Source organism: Tachyglossus aculeatus, chromosome X1 (genome assembly GCF_015852505.1).
Source record: "Tachyglossus aculeatus isolate mTacAcu1 chromosome X1, mTacAcu1.pri, whole genome shotgun sequence".
Classification (NCBI taxonomy): domain Eukaryota; kingdom Metazoa; phylum Chordata; class Mammalia; order Monotremata; family Tachyglossidae; genus Tachyglossus; species Tachyglossus aculeatus.
In genome coordinates, this window is record NC_052101.1 from 116,675,138 (window position 1) to 116,686,707 (window position 11,570).

The following is an 11,570-nucleotide window of genomic DNA, read 5'->3' on the forward strand; positions in this document are numbered from 1 at the left end:
GGGGGCGGAGTGTGTGTGGGGGGAAGCTGCCCTTAGGGACGTCACCCCGAGACTTCCTCTCATAGCCACACAGGAAGCTGAGCTGAGCTGGGCCCGGGCAGCCACCCCCCCCCACCCAGAGAACTAGATGCAGATGGCAGATTTGTGACCCTTGGTGGGGGGGGGGCGACAAAGCAGGGGCGAAGGGGCGAGGAGCTGGTCCGCACCAGACGCCATGGGCTCCAGGATCAAGTAAGGCCTTCACTTCTTCCCTTCACCACCGCCACAGGTGCTGCCGCCGCTGCCACCACCACCACCACCACCATCCCGTCCCCTCCCAACCTCCTTCCACTCTCTGCTCCCCCATCCCCTAACCCTGGATCAACAGGCATCTTTCTGCTCCCTGCAGTCAGCAGACCAGAACAGAAAAGGCCAGTGGGCATATTTCTTCCACGGAGACCGAAAGGCAGACTTCCCCTCAGCCCCACAGGGCTCTGCCTCCCTGGGGTGCCTGTCCCTGGGGCCAGAATTTTTACTCACCTGGAGTTTGCAGCCCCTCCACCACCCCCTCCCTCCATCACCCCCAAATGCAATCTCTCTTTTTCATCCTCCTCCTCTTCCTCATCACAAGGCCCCTGCCCCTCCGGCTCTGGCCCTATGCTGTAATAAAAACAATAACATCTGTGGTATTTGTTAAGCGCTTTCTATGTGCCGAGCACTGTACTAAGCTCTGGGGTAGGTACAGGATCATCAGGTCGGACACAGTCCCTGTCCCACCTGGGACAGGAGGGAGAACAGCTATTGAATCCCCATTCTGCAGATGAGGAAACTGAGGCCCAGAGAAGTTAAAGTGACTTGCCCAAGGTCACACAGCAGGCCAGTGGCAGAGTGGGGATTAGAACCCAGGTCCTTAATTCCCAGGCCTGGGCTCTTTCCACTAAGCCATGCTGCTTCTCTAGGAAAGGAAGGGACAGGGCTAGGGAGAGCTGTGGGGTCCAGGCAGCCCCTCAATCCCATCACCCCCAGACTCCGGAGCGGGGAGGAAATAAGTGCTGTGAGAGTAAAGCCAGGGATCCTGGCCCCCAGCTCTCCCCTCCCAGTGCTCCTTTTCTTCCTAGGGCCCAAGTATCTGGCTAACCCTGCCCTCCCCTATACCCTCCTCTCCCATAACCTGAGTGGCAGCAGAGCTGGTGGGAAGCCAGAACTCCCAGGGAGGGTGTTCCAGACCAGGAGATTCTGCAGCACTCCCTCTCTCCCTCTCCCAGGGAAACACCCCCCAGCACATTCGATTGGTTCTTTGAGGCTGCCTGCCCTGCCTCCTTGCAGGAGGGTAAGTAAGAGTTGGAAGGAATTGTGGAAGTTGGGTCCTGGGAGGGGAGAGGGAAATCCCCAAGCTAAGCAGTGTGGGCACTGCACTCTTCCTACAGACCCCCCCATCCTGAGGCAGTTCCCCAAGGACTTCAGTGACCAGGTAGGGTGGGCCCCTATCCCCGATGCCCTGGGAGAAGAGTGTGGATCAGGGGGTCAGGTGCCTGGGTCCATCCTGGAGGTTAGGTTAGCCCCTCCTCTGTGCTGAGGGGGATCAGGGGACTGGGTTCAGGGCTGGTGGGGGCGGGGGAGGGGAAGCTCTATCGTAGTGATGCTACCTCCATCTTTCCCATCCTAGGATTCAATTCAGATGTTGCCTAAGTTCTGCTTCCCATATGATGTGGAGAGGTGAGAACAGAGGGTGAGACATCCGGGTGAGGGAGTGAAGGCAGGAAATGGGGGAGGGGACAGGACATCTAGGGCTTGAAAGGGAGGCTGGGGGCAGGACACCTGGGTTCCGGGAGGGGAGTAGGGGTGAAGGCAGCCAGGGGCACAAGTCATCCCTGGGCGCGTGGTGAGCCTGAGCATGCTGGGTCCCTGATTGCCCTTCCCCTTCCCTCTCCTCCAGAGTGACCCCCAGTCCCATGGTACAACATTTCACCTTCGTCCTCACCGACCTGGATGGGAACCGGCGCTTCGGCTTCTGTCGTCTGGCTGGGGGCGCACTGAGTTGTCTGTGCATCCTCAGGTGGGCGGGGCGGGTTGTCTCTGGGGACTCAGCAGAGGTCGGGGGGGCGAGGGGGGGTTCCCACAGGAGGAAGCCAAGGTCCCACCTCAGAGCCACCATCTCCCTTCTTTTCAGCTACCTGCCCTGGTTTGAGGTTTTCTACAAACTGCTCAACAATGTGGGGGACCTTTTAGCCAAGGGGCAGGTGAGAGCCCCTGACCTCTGCCACAGCCAACTACAAGGTCCCCATTCTCCCACCCCAGCTTCCTAGGTCCTCTCCCTCTCTACCGGATCCTTCACCGGCCCCGTCGGCCGCCCAACTCAGCTCTCCAGTGGAGCCCCTGGCCGGCTCTTAAGCAATCTCTGGTGTCAGCTCCTGTCCCCCTCTCTTTTTCACCTAGGTCAGCGAGGCAGAGGAGTTACTCTCTGCCCTCCATCTGCACCCTGTTCCTGGGCCCCACTCACCCGTGGGGCTGGAGCTGGTAAGTCTCTGTGGCCTCTGGGAGTCTTGCTGCTTATGCCGTGAACTCTGGGGTCCAGCCCACGTGGAGGGTTGGAGGTCGGGGTGGGGGGGGCATGACTGAGGGCGCTGGGCCTCATTTCCCTGCACTCCCCCCCCCGACATTCATCACATCCCCTTCCTCTCCCCAGGACCAACAGCACAGCAAACTGAAAATCACCAGCTGCAGCTGCCCCCTGCCCCAGGGCCCTGGGGAGAGCCAGACAGTGAGAGGGTCTCAGGGTGGAGTCAACCAGCTGGAGGAAGGAGGGAGGGAAGGAGGGAGGGAAGGAAGAAGGGAGGGAGGAGAAGCTGCCTGTGCTGTGGTCTCATGTCCCCTCTCCCCTCCCCAGCTCTCCTACTTCATTGCCCCTGATGCCAATAGCCTGCCTTCCATCCCAGAGAGCGTGAGTCTGACCTGTGGCCAGTGGGGTATGGGAGAACTCTGAGCCGGGAGACCTGGACCCCCCACCCACCGGGGTGCCCGGGCCCAGCTGGTTCTCTGCCTTTCCTTGGCCAGAGGAACCTGACAGAACTGGTGGTGGCCATGACTCCGGAGAACATTCTGCACCTGTACAGTTCCCTGCTCTGTGAGCGCCGCATCCTACTCACAGCCAGCAAGCTCAGCACGGTGAGGGCAGGCAAGAGAGAGAGAGGGAGAGAAGTGTGTGTGTGTGTGTATTCAGGGGAAGGGGAAGTGCTCTTGGCCCCCCTGACCCCTCTTCTCCCCACCAGCTGACCGCCTGCATCCACGCCTCCGCCTCCTTGCTCTATCCCATGCAGTGGCAGCATGTGTACATCCCCACCTTGCCCCCGCACCTGCTGGACTACTGCTGGTGAGACTCCCAGGGGGCCCAAGGGACCACAGGGCCAGGGGGAGGGAAAAAGCATCTCCACTCCTGGAGATCTTGGAGAGAAGCTCTGCTCCCCCACCCCTCGGCTGGGCAGGAAGCAGAGGGCTGAATGAATTGACCTCTCCGGCCCTGGGCGACACCCACCCGCCGCATCCCTCTGCCCACAGCGCCCCCATGCCTTATCTCATTGGTGTGCACTCCAGTCTCATGGAGGTGAGTCTCGGGGTTGGGACTGGGGCGGTGGCCCTGCCCACATGGTACTGCCCCATGCCCAGAGGTGGGTACTCACTCTCCCTCCCCCTTCCATTCCCAGAGAGTGCGGGACAAGGCCTTGGAGGACGTAGTCTTCCTCAACGTGGACACCAATACCTTGGAGTCACCCTTTCAGGACCTGCAGACCCTGCCCACGGAAGTGGTCAGGGCCAACACTACTCACCCTAACCCTCAGGCCCATTTGCCTCAGCAACCTTCCCCCACTTCGCTGCCATGACCAATGTGGACCCAGCCAACTTCTCCTCTGGCCCCCAGTTCTCCCAGGCTCAGGCTAACTGGTTGGGGGAGGCTGGGCTGGTCCCTCACCCACACTGAATATTCCCCCCTCGACCTGGCCAGGTGTCACTGTTGCGGCTGCGCCTGCGGAAAATGACTCTGGCAGCGGGGGATGGGCTGGCCCGGGTGTTCCTGAGGGCCCAGGCCCTGCTCTTCGGGGACTACAGGGATGCCCTCCTCTACACACAGGTGAGAAGAGTTGGGAGCTGTGGGTTTGGGGGCCGGGGGAGGCCGGGGCACAGGATTCCTCTTCGGCCTCCCTAAGCACCCTTCCCAAGAGGCTCAGTCAAAGTCAAGGTCAAGAGGGACAGGAGTCAGGGTGAAAGGCAGGACCCGAGGCTAGCGCGAGCCTGTGCATCTTCAGGGGCAGCCCGTGACTTTCTGCGAGAAGAGGTTCCTGGACCTGAAGCCAGGGCCCCTACACACCTTCCGCCAGGCTGCCGTGCACCTGCAGCTCTTCAAACAGGTGCGGCCCGTGGGGGCGGGGAGGGGTGTAGGGGCCTGAGAAGGGCAGAGGGGCCCAGCTTCACTTCTCTCTCCGTCTCCCCAACCCGTGCCAGTTCATTGACGGGCGGCTGGAGAGGCTCAATGCTGGGGATGGCTTCTCCGACCTGTTTGAGCAGGAAATCACCAGGAGTGGGCTGGCCTCAGGTGAGACCCCCCAGCCAGTTGCCCTCCCCGGTCCAGAAGAGGAGTCAGCTTGGGGTTAGGTTTGGTTATCGGGCTCCTCCTGACAACCCAGCCTGACAGGCCCCTTTGCTCCCCATCCTAACACTCTCCTTCCGTCCCACAGGCAGTATGCGCTCCTATCAGCTCTGGGCTGAGAATCTGAAGGTAATAATTCCTCTGCCACAGAGAGGGCAGCCCAAGCTTCCTACTCCCACCAGACCTCAGGGGTCCCATACATGTACCCACCCCACCCTCTCCCAGAAACAAGATGGGCCCCTGCCTCCCAGCTCTCCCACTGGGACCTGTGACGGTGACTCTCCCACGTCTCTCCCTCACCCCCAGAAAGGCGGTGGGGCCCTCCTTCACAGCGTGAAGACCCGGACCCAGCCAGCTGTCAAGAACATGTACCGCTCTGTGAGGCCTTGCCTGGGTGGGGATGCGGGGTTGGGAGGGCAGAGATGCAGCAAACAGGACAAAGGAGTTGGGGAGTGGTTTCGGTGGGGGCAGGGGGAGGAATGGAGGTCCGGGGCGGGGGAAGGGGACAGCAGAGATTGCTCTGAGGCTTCTGCCCTGGGTCAGAAGTCTCTTCCTATTCCCCCTGCCATTGTCCCACCCAGGCCAAGAGCGGGCTGAAGGGCATGCAGAGCCGGCTGCTTTACAAGGTGAGAGGCCGGGGGGCAGACACTGCCGTGGGGGTCCACTGCAATCCGTTCCCACCTAACGTCTCCATCCTTCCGACACAGGATGGTGACCCCCGCTTGCAGAGGGGTGGCTCCTTGCGGGGCCCACCCCCTGGCCTCATGCCCAGCAACCGCTCTGAATGCCTGCAGAGTCGCCTGCCCATCACACAGCACTTCGGCCAGGTAAGAACCACTGGATCCCCCCCCACCCCGACCTCTAAGTGGCATTTCCTCCCCTTCACTCCCTGGCCAGACCCTTGACTCCCATCAGCTTTCTCCCTACCCAGAGCCTCCTAGCAAATGCCATTCATTCATTCATTCAATCGTATTTATTGAGCGCTTACTGTGTGCACAGCACTGTACTAAGCGCTTGGGAAGTACAAGTTGGCAGCATATAGAGACAGTCCCTACCCAACAGCGGGCTCACAGTCTAGAAGGGGGTATTTATTGAGCGCTTACTGTGTGCAGAGCACTGTATTAGCGCTTGGAAAGTACAATTCGGCAACAGAGACAATCTCTACCCAACAACGGGCTCAGTCTGCAATTCCATCCTTCCTCGCCCCATGCTGGATCTCCTTCCCTACATCAACTTGGCTTGGGTTTCAGGGATCGGGAGGGGAGGGGGCGGGGGGGGGAACAGTGGTGATGACCCCAATCTCTATCTGTTTCAGTCTCGGCCTCGGAGGCCAGCCCGGCGTTGTCAGCCCTGCAGCGAGCAGGGGCTGGAAGAGCAGGGACTGAGGTAGGGAAGCGCATGCGGTCCAGTAAGGGAGGAGGGTGGGGGGAGGAAGTGGGAGGGAGGAGGTGAGGGGTGACACTCCTTTCCCCTCTTCATAGCTCTGCTGGGCTGCCCCTGGAGGAGGCAGGAGAGCTTCTGGGAGAGGAGCCACTAGATAGCAGCTTCCTCGGTTCGGGGGAGCTGGACCTACTGGGAGAGATCCTGGACAGCCTGAACCTGGGGACCCCAGAACCCAGGGAGGCCCGAGGGCTGCACAGCAGCCGCAGTCTCGACTGCTGCAACCTGGAGACTGGCAGCTATTTCACTCCGGTAAGACAGACGTGCCTTCCTGTGCTCCTGAGTCCTGCTTTACCCTTCTCATCATCATCATCAATCGTATTTATTGAGCGCTTACTATGTGCAGAGCACTGTACTAAGCGCTTGGGAAGTACAAATTGGCAACATATAGAGACAGTCCCTACCCAACAGTGGGCTCACAGTCTAAAAGGGGGAGACAGAGAACAAAACCCTTCTCCCCACTCCCACCCTCAGCTTCCCCCTGGCGCCCATCTCCCTAATTCCTCTCCCTCTTGAATGGCCCTACCCCACTGCAGACCCAGAGACTGGGGGCCCTGGGCTGGCCCCGCTGGCTCCTGGAGGAAGAGGAAGAGGAGGCACCAGAATCCCAACTGCTTCCTCACACAGTCCTGCTGGCCGAGAGCCCCAGGCCCCTCCAGCCCCTCGAGAGCCCTTTAAAGCCCGGACTAGAGCCAGACTCAAGGCCGGAACCACAGCCAGAACCAGAACCACAACCTGAGCCTGAGCCCGTGCCCCAACCCGAACCCGTGCCTGAGCCCGTACCCGAACCCAAAATCCTAAACACCCCCCAGCCTTCAGAGATCTCGGCTTTCTCCCAGCACCCAACCTCCACCCTGCTTGGACCCCCAAGCCAGAGCCCTCAAAACAGTGGGATGTGGAATCGGGGGGTGGAGGACAGTCACTCGGCCCCTGGTGACAGAGAGCCCGAAATCCTGGCCCTGCCCAGGGTGTCTGAGCTCAAGAAACGGTTTGAAAGTTAGGGAATACAGCCCGGCTGCCTCCCCTCCTGCACCCCACCTGGTTTACATCGCCCTTTGCTGCTGAGGCTGCCCCCCCAGGTAGCAGGAGTGGTGGGGGGGGGGGGGGGCGGGGGTGGAAAGGGCAAGAGAGGCAGAGGAGATAATAAAGCTGCACCATCCTAACACCTGGTTTTTCCTCTTTCACTGCCAGCACAGGGGTGGGCTGGAAGGACAGTGAAGAAGTGATGGAGGTAGAGAGCTGAGGGTCATGGTTCTGCGACCCTCTCAGCTGACCCTATCCAGGGGGAGTGGAGAGAAAGAACAAGAGGGAAGAGAGGCCCAGGATGTCAAGATCCCCTCACCTCAGAGCCAAGGGACCAGCTAGATCCCCACTCCTGAGCGAGGATCAGAATCCTGGCAGGGTCCCCATTCCCAGCCCAAAGGTCCCACCAGAAGAGCCCCTGGCCCCAGGACCAGGAGAGGCCACCATCCATGGCCCGCAGCTTCAGGACCCCGGCAGAGGCCAAACCAACATGTAGGCAGGCCTAGTTGTCCAGGCTGGGGCCCCAGCAGAGCAGCTCAATCCACCCCCTCCCGCAGCCACACCACCAGCCCCCAATCTCCAGAACACAGTTTCATTTGACAGCACAGCCACTGTCCTTTATATATATAAAAAATACAAGTCCTGCCCTCTGCCCCACTCCCCAACAGGCCCCCAGGCCAAGTCCGGCAGGAGGAGACAGGGGAGAGGCTGGCAGGGGTCTAGGTTGGCTCAGGGAGAGTGGGGGAGCACCTGGGGAGAACTGGCAGGAATACTAGGCTTACACTTAGAGCACTGAGTTCTATCCTCAGAATTGGGGGGGCGAACGCAAATGGAAGAGCAGGGTGGGGAGAGGGGAGGGATGGTGACAGCTGGAGAAAGAAGCCCAGAGAAGTGAGAGTTGTACTTCCCAAGCGCTTAGTACAGTGCTCTGCACACAGTAAGCGCTCAATAAATATGATTGATTGATTGATTGGGTTGGCCCAAGGTCAAACAGAAGAGGCCACCAGTATTAAAGCAGAAGGAACTGAGCAGGGTACACTTGCCCACTTCTCCCAGTGGCCACCGCCCCCCCCCCCCCCCTTCCTTCCCCTACCAAGGGTGGCAATGCAGGGCCCAGCTTGGGGATCCAGGCTTCGTGAAGCCCCAGCCCTAGCATGGCAGACACCTGGCAGCTTTTGCCTTCGAGTCCTCGGGACCGCGGGCCTCAGCGTGGGATGACTGAAAGGAGAGAAGAGTGGGGGTGAAGGGGTGGGGCATGGGTGAGAGGTGCGGTGGCAGCAGCTAAAGGGGGGGGGAAGAGTGGAGAGGTAGGAGCCGGGAATGCCAGCAGTCCAGGCATCACACCCCGTTTTCAGAACAGTTTCTTGGTCAAACTTCAGAAAAAACACCCAAAATTCAGTGTGCAACTTGGAGATGGTCCCCTCACCTTTCTCTGCAAACTACCACACACACACACACACACACACACAGACGTGCGCACATGTGCTCTTTCTCTCTCCCCTTTATGGCCCCACCCTCCATACAACCCCAGTCCAGAGGGGAGCCAGAGCTTCAGTCAGAAGGGCAGGGAGTAGGCTGGACAGTAGGACTTGGCCATCACAGTTCACGGGGGCCAGGCTGAGGCCTCGTGGCTCCAAGGCGCCACTTCCCAGGTGCTAGGCAAGGTGCCAAGGTGCCAGGGAAACACATCGGGGGGCGGGGGGGAATCACAGTGTGTTGGGGGCTCTAGATGGCAGGAAGAGTGCCAGTTCCAAGTTGGGCACAAGTTCTGGGTGTCCAGCCCCAAATGAATTTCTCCTCCTCCGCCTCCTCCTTGTCCGTAGCAAGAGGGAGCCGGCTCAGATGAGCCGCTCCTCGGGGGGCCGCTTGAGGTCAGGGGGTGGCTGGGCCCGGGCACCCACCTGCTCCTCACTGCTTGGCCGGTAGGTCCCCTCCGTCTGCCGCTTCTCCCGCAGTTTCTGCCCCAGGAAGTACAGGCCCATGGCCAGCAGCAGCAGCCCCAGCAAGGAGAACACTACGCTGATGGCTATCACGGCCTCCTGGGACTGTGTGGAGAGGGGAGGGGAGTTAGCCACAGTTGGCCAGGGTAGCCCAGCAGGGACTCAGATGCATCTGGGCCTAGTCTCCACCCCTACACCCTCTCGCCCTCTGGGCGAACCCATGGCACTCCTAGGTCCCGTCGGTTCATCTCTACCACACCTGGGGTGAGTGCACCCCTGTTCCCCGTCACATCTGAGCTGCAGTTTCTCCACTGTTTCCCTCTCCTTACGTCTCAAGGAGACTCCCAAGATGTCTCTGCTTGAGGAAGGGTTGGATTTTTTTTTGGACAGGGGAGAAGGTGGAGGGTGGGGGAGTGGATGGTTGGTTACTCACCAGGCCCTCAGGTTGAGAGGTGCTGTTATTTGTTCTAGGATCCACAGATGCCAGAATAGCTGGGGAGATGGCAGGGGTGAAGGGCAGGTCCCCCTCAGTTCTAAGCAGCCAGACGTCTGTGTCTTTCCTCCCCCGCCCACCCCAATTGCCCAGCTCTCCCCAGTCCCTCGGTCTCAGTGGAGACAAAGCATGTTCGGGGGAAGGGCGGGTGGGCACGAGGGGGTATCATTCTCCAAACACCAGGGAAGTCAGGACGTCAGTACTAGAAGCCTGGGCAACCCAAGCTGGCCGCCTGCTCGGGAACCCCAGGAGGCAGAGCCCCAGGCAATGGCCTGGGCGTGGTCTCAGCTCCTTCTCAACCCTTGAGTGTCCCTGACTCACTTTTCTCTCTCACCCACCCCCCCTCCCCTCAAGCTGAAACCCGGAGGACAAACTGGTTTGGGCCAGTCCCCGGCCTAAGGAAATTATGGACCCCCAAAAGAGTTGGGATCTAAAGCCAACGTCCCGGAGCTCCCCCAGCCCCAATTTCAGGGTACCCCTCCGGGGTCTAGACAAGCGACTTAAGCGGTCACGGGCCCCAGGAAGGTGACAGAGCCCTCCAGAAGTCCTGCCTTATCACTCCTCTCGAAGGCTCACCCCCTTCCGGAGACAGGAATCTAGAAGTCTTGCTCCAAACTGTAACCATCACTCCCTCCCTGGCGTCAGACCTGGAGCCCCTCCTCTCCCTTGGTACCTACTTTGCCCCAGGACCCGGTGCGGCGGCGGCTGCAAAGCCAGCACCAGGAGCAGCCCCAAGCCCCGGCCACTCGCCATGGAACCGGAGGGGTAGGGTCGCCTCGAACTCGTTCCCCGCGTCGGCCTGAGGCTAACGCATCTCCCGGGCTGGGCAGGGGAGGAGGCCCGTTCGGCCACAATACCTGGAGGGGAGGCAGAGAACGTGGGGACAGTGGGATGGAGTGGCACCGCGACCCCCCGGCTCCAGCCCTAATCCCCAAGAAGGGGACCCCGGGGAAAGACCCACCCCCAGCCAGATCCCAGACCACCCCTACAAGAAGGCCCACGAGGTGATGAGGGGGTGGGGGTGGGAGGGAGCTGCTCTTGGCCTGCGGGAAAACCAGGAATTTGGGCCCCCAGTCCCGAGGACTGTCCCCTCCTTCCCCCCTTCTCATCACCCCCCTAGGGCAGACTCTTTGGGCCGCGACGGGGCCAGGGGAGCCGAACTTCTGTGAGCCCCCTGTTGGGTAGGGACCGTCTCTATAGGTGGCCAATTTGTACTTCCCAAGCGCTCAGTACAGTGCTCTGCACACAGTAAGCGCTCGATAAATGCGACTGATGAACTCCGGGGTCCGGCAGTGCCAGCCCCTCCCCCGTCCCAGGGGCCGGAGGTTAATAGTTAAACCCAACCGATCGGATTCCGGCCTGGTCGGGGGGTAAGTGGCTCAGGACGGGAGGCGGGGGAGGGGAGAGAAAGAGAGGGAGAAGGAGAGATAAGGGGCGAGGGCCGCCCCTTCCAACTCCCTCTCCCAAGACGGCCGACTGCCTAGGAAGGGAGGGGGCTCCAAAGCGGGAGAAAGAGATCAACTGGGTCGCTCTCCCTACCTTGGCCGGTATTCGTCGGTCGGTCGGTCGGTCGGTTGGACCGGCTCCTACCGGCTCCGCCCGCTCACGTGACCCGGAAAGTTTAGTCACTCACCTGGGCGGGGAAGCGCATTTCCTGCAGCGCACCTGAAGCCCAGGTGAGAGGGGAGGGGAGGGGCCCCCCGCCACCTGCAACCCCCGGCCTGCGTCCATGATGCACCGAAAACCGGGGGTCACGCCTGTAAAAAAAGAAAGGGGAGCTCGCCCGAGTCATCATCATCATCATCAATCGTATTTATTGAGCGCTTACTATGTGCAGAGCACTGGACTAAGCGCTTGGGAAGTACAAATTGGCACCATCTAGAGACAGTCCCTACCCAACAGTGGGCTCACATTCTAAAAGGGGGAGACAGAGAACAAAACCAAACATATTAACAATCAATCAATCGTATTTATTGAGCGCTTACTGTGTGCAGAGCACTGGACTAAGCGCTTGGGAAGTACAAATTGGCACCATCTAGAGACAGTCCCTACC

At 60.4% G+C, this 11,570-nt stretch overlaps 2 protein-coding genes across 3 annotated transcripts; one reads left to right on the forward strand and one right to left on the reverse strand.

Moving 5' to 3' along the window:
• Positions 1-155: 155 nt before the first annotated feature.
• DENND1C (DENN domain containing 1C) lies at positions 156-7,151 on the forward strand. The gene is made up of 23 exons (XM_038740462.1): positions 156-231; positions 1,245-1,309; positions 1,407-1,450; positions 1,646-1,695; positions 1,916-2,035; positions 2,150-2,219; positions 2,416-2,496; positions 2,666-2,740; positions 2,867-2,920; positions 3,034-3,144; positions 3,249-3,349; positions 3,535-3,580; positions 3,681-3,782; positions 3,980-4,105; positions 4,281-4,382; positions 4,477-4,567; positions 4,710-4,750; positions 4,928-4,999; positions 5,203-5,247; positions 5,329-5,448; positions 5,937-6,007; positions 6,103-6,313; positions 6,598-7,151. The coding sequence occupies exons 1-23, from the start codon at positions 215-217 to the stop codon at positions 7,060-7,062; spliced, it is 2,280 nt and encodes a 759-aa protein (XP_038596390.1). The 5' UTR covers positions 156-214; the 3' UTR covers positions 7,063-7,151.
• Positions 7,152-8,165: 1,014 nt separating this feature from the next.
• CRB3 (crumbs cell polarity complex component 3) lies at positions 8,166-11,226 on the reverse strand. 2 transcript variants are annotated; one of them, XM_038740496.1, is made up of 5 exons: positions 11,057-11,226; positions 10,195-10,374; positions 9,458-9,516; positions 8,986-9,129; positions 8,166-8,302 (listed from the first exon to the last, which is right to left on the reverse strand). In XM_038740496.1, exons 2-5 carry the CDS (start codon positions 10,268-10,270, stop codon positions 8,234-8,236), a joined length of 348 nt encoding a protein of 115 aa, XP_038596424.1. In that variant the 5' UTR covers positions 10,271-10,374; positions 11,057-11,226; the 3' UTR covers positions 8,166-8,233. The 2 variants fall into 2 exon arrangements, with proteins under 2 accessions (XP_038596424.1, XP_038596425.1); XM_038740497.1 differs by lacking the exon at positions 11,057-11,226 and having other exon boundaries at positions 10,195-10,415.
• Between the last annotated feature and the right edge of the window lie 344 nt (positions 11,227-11,570).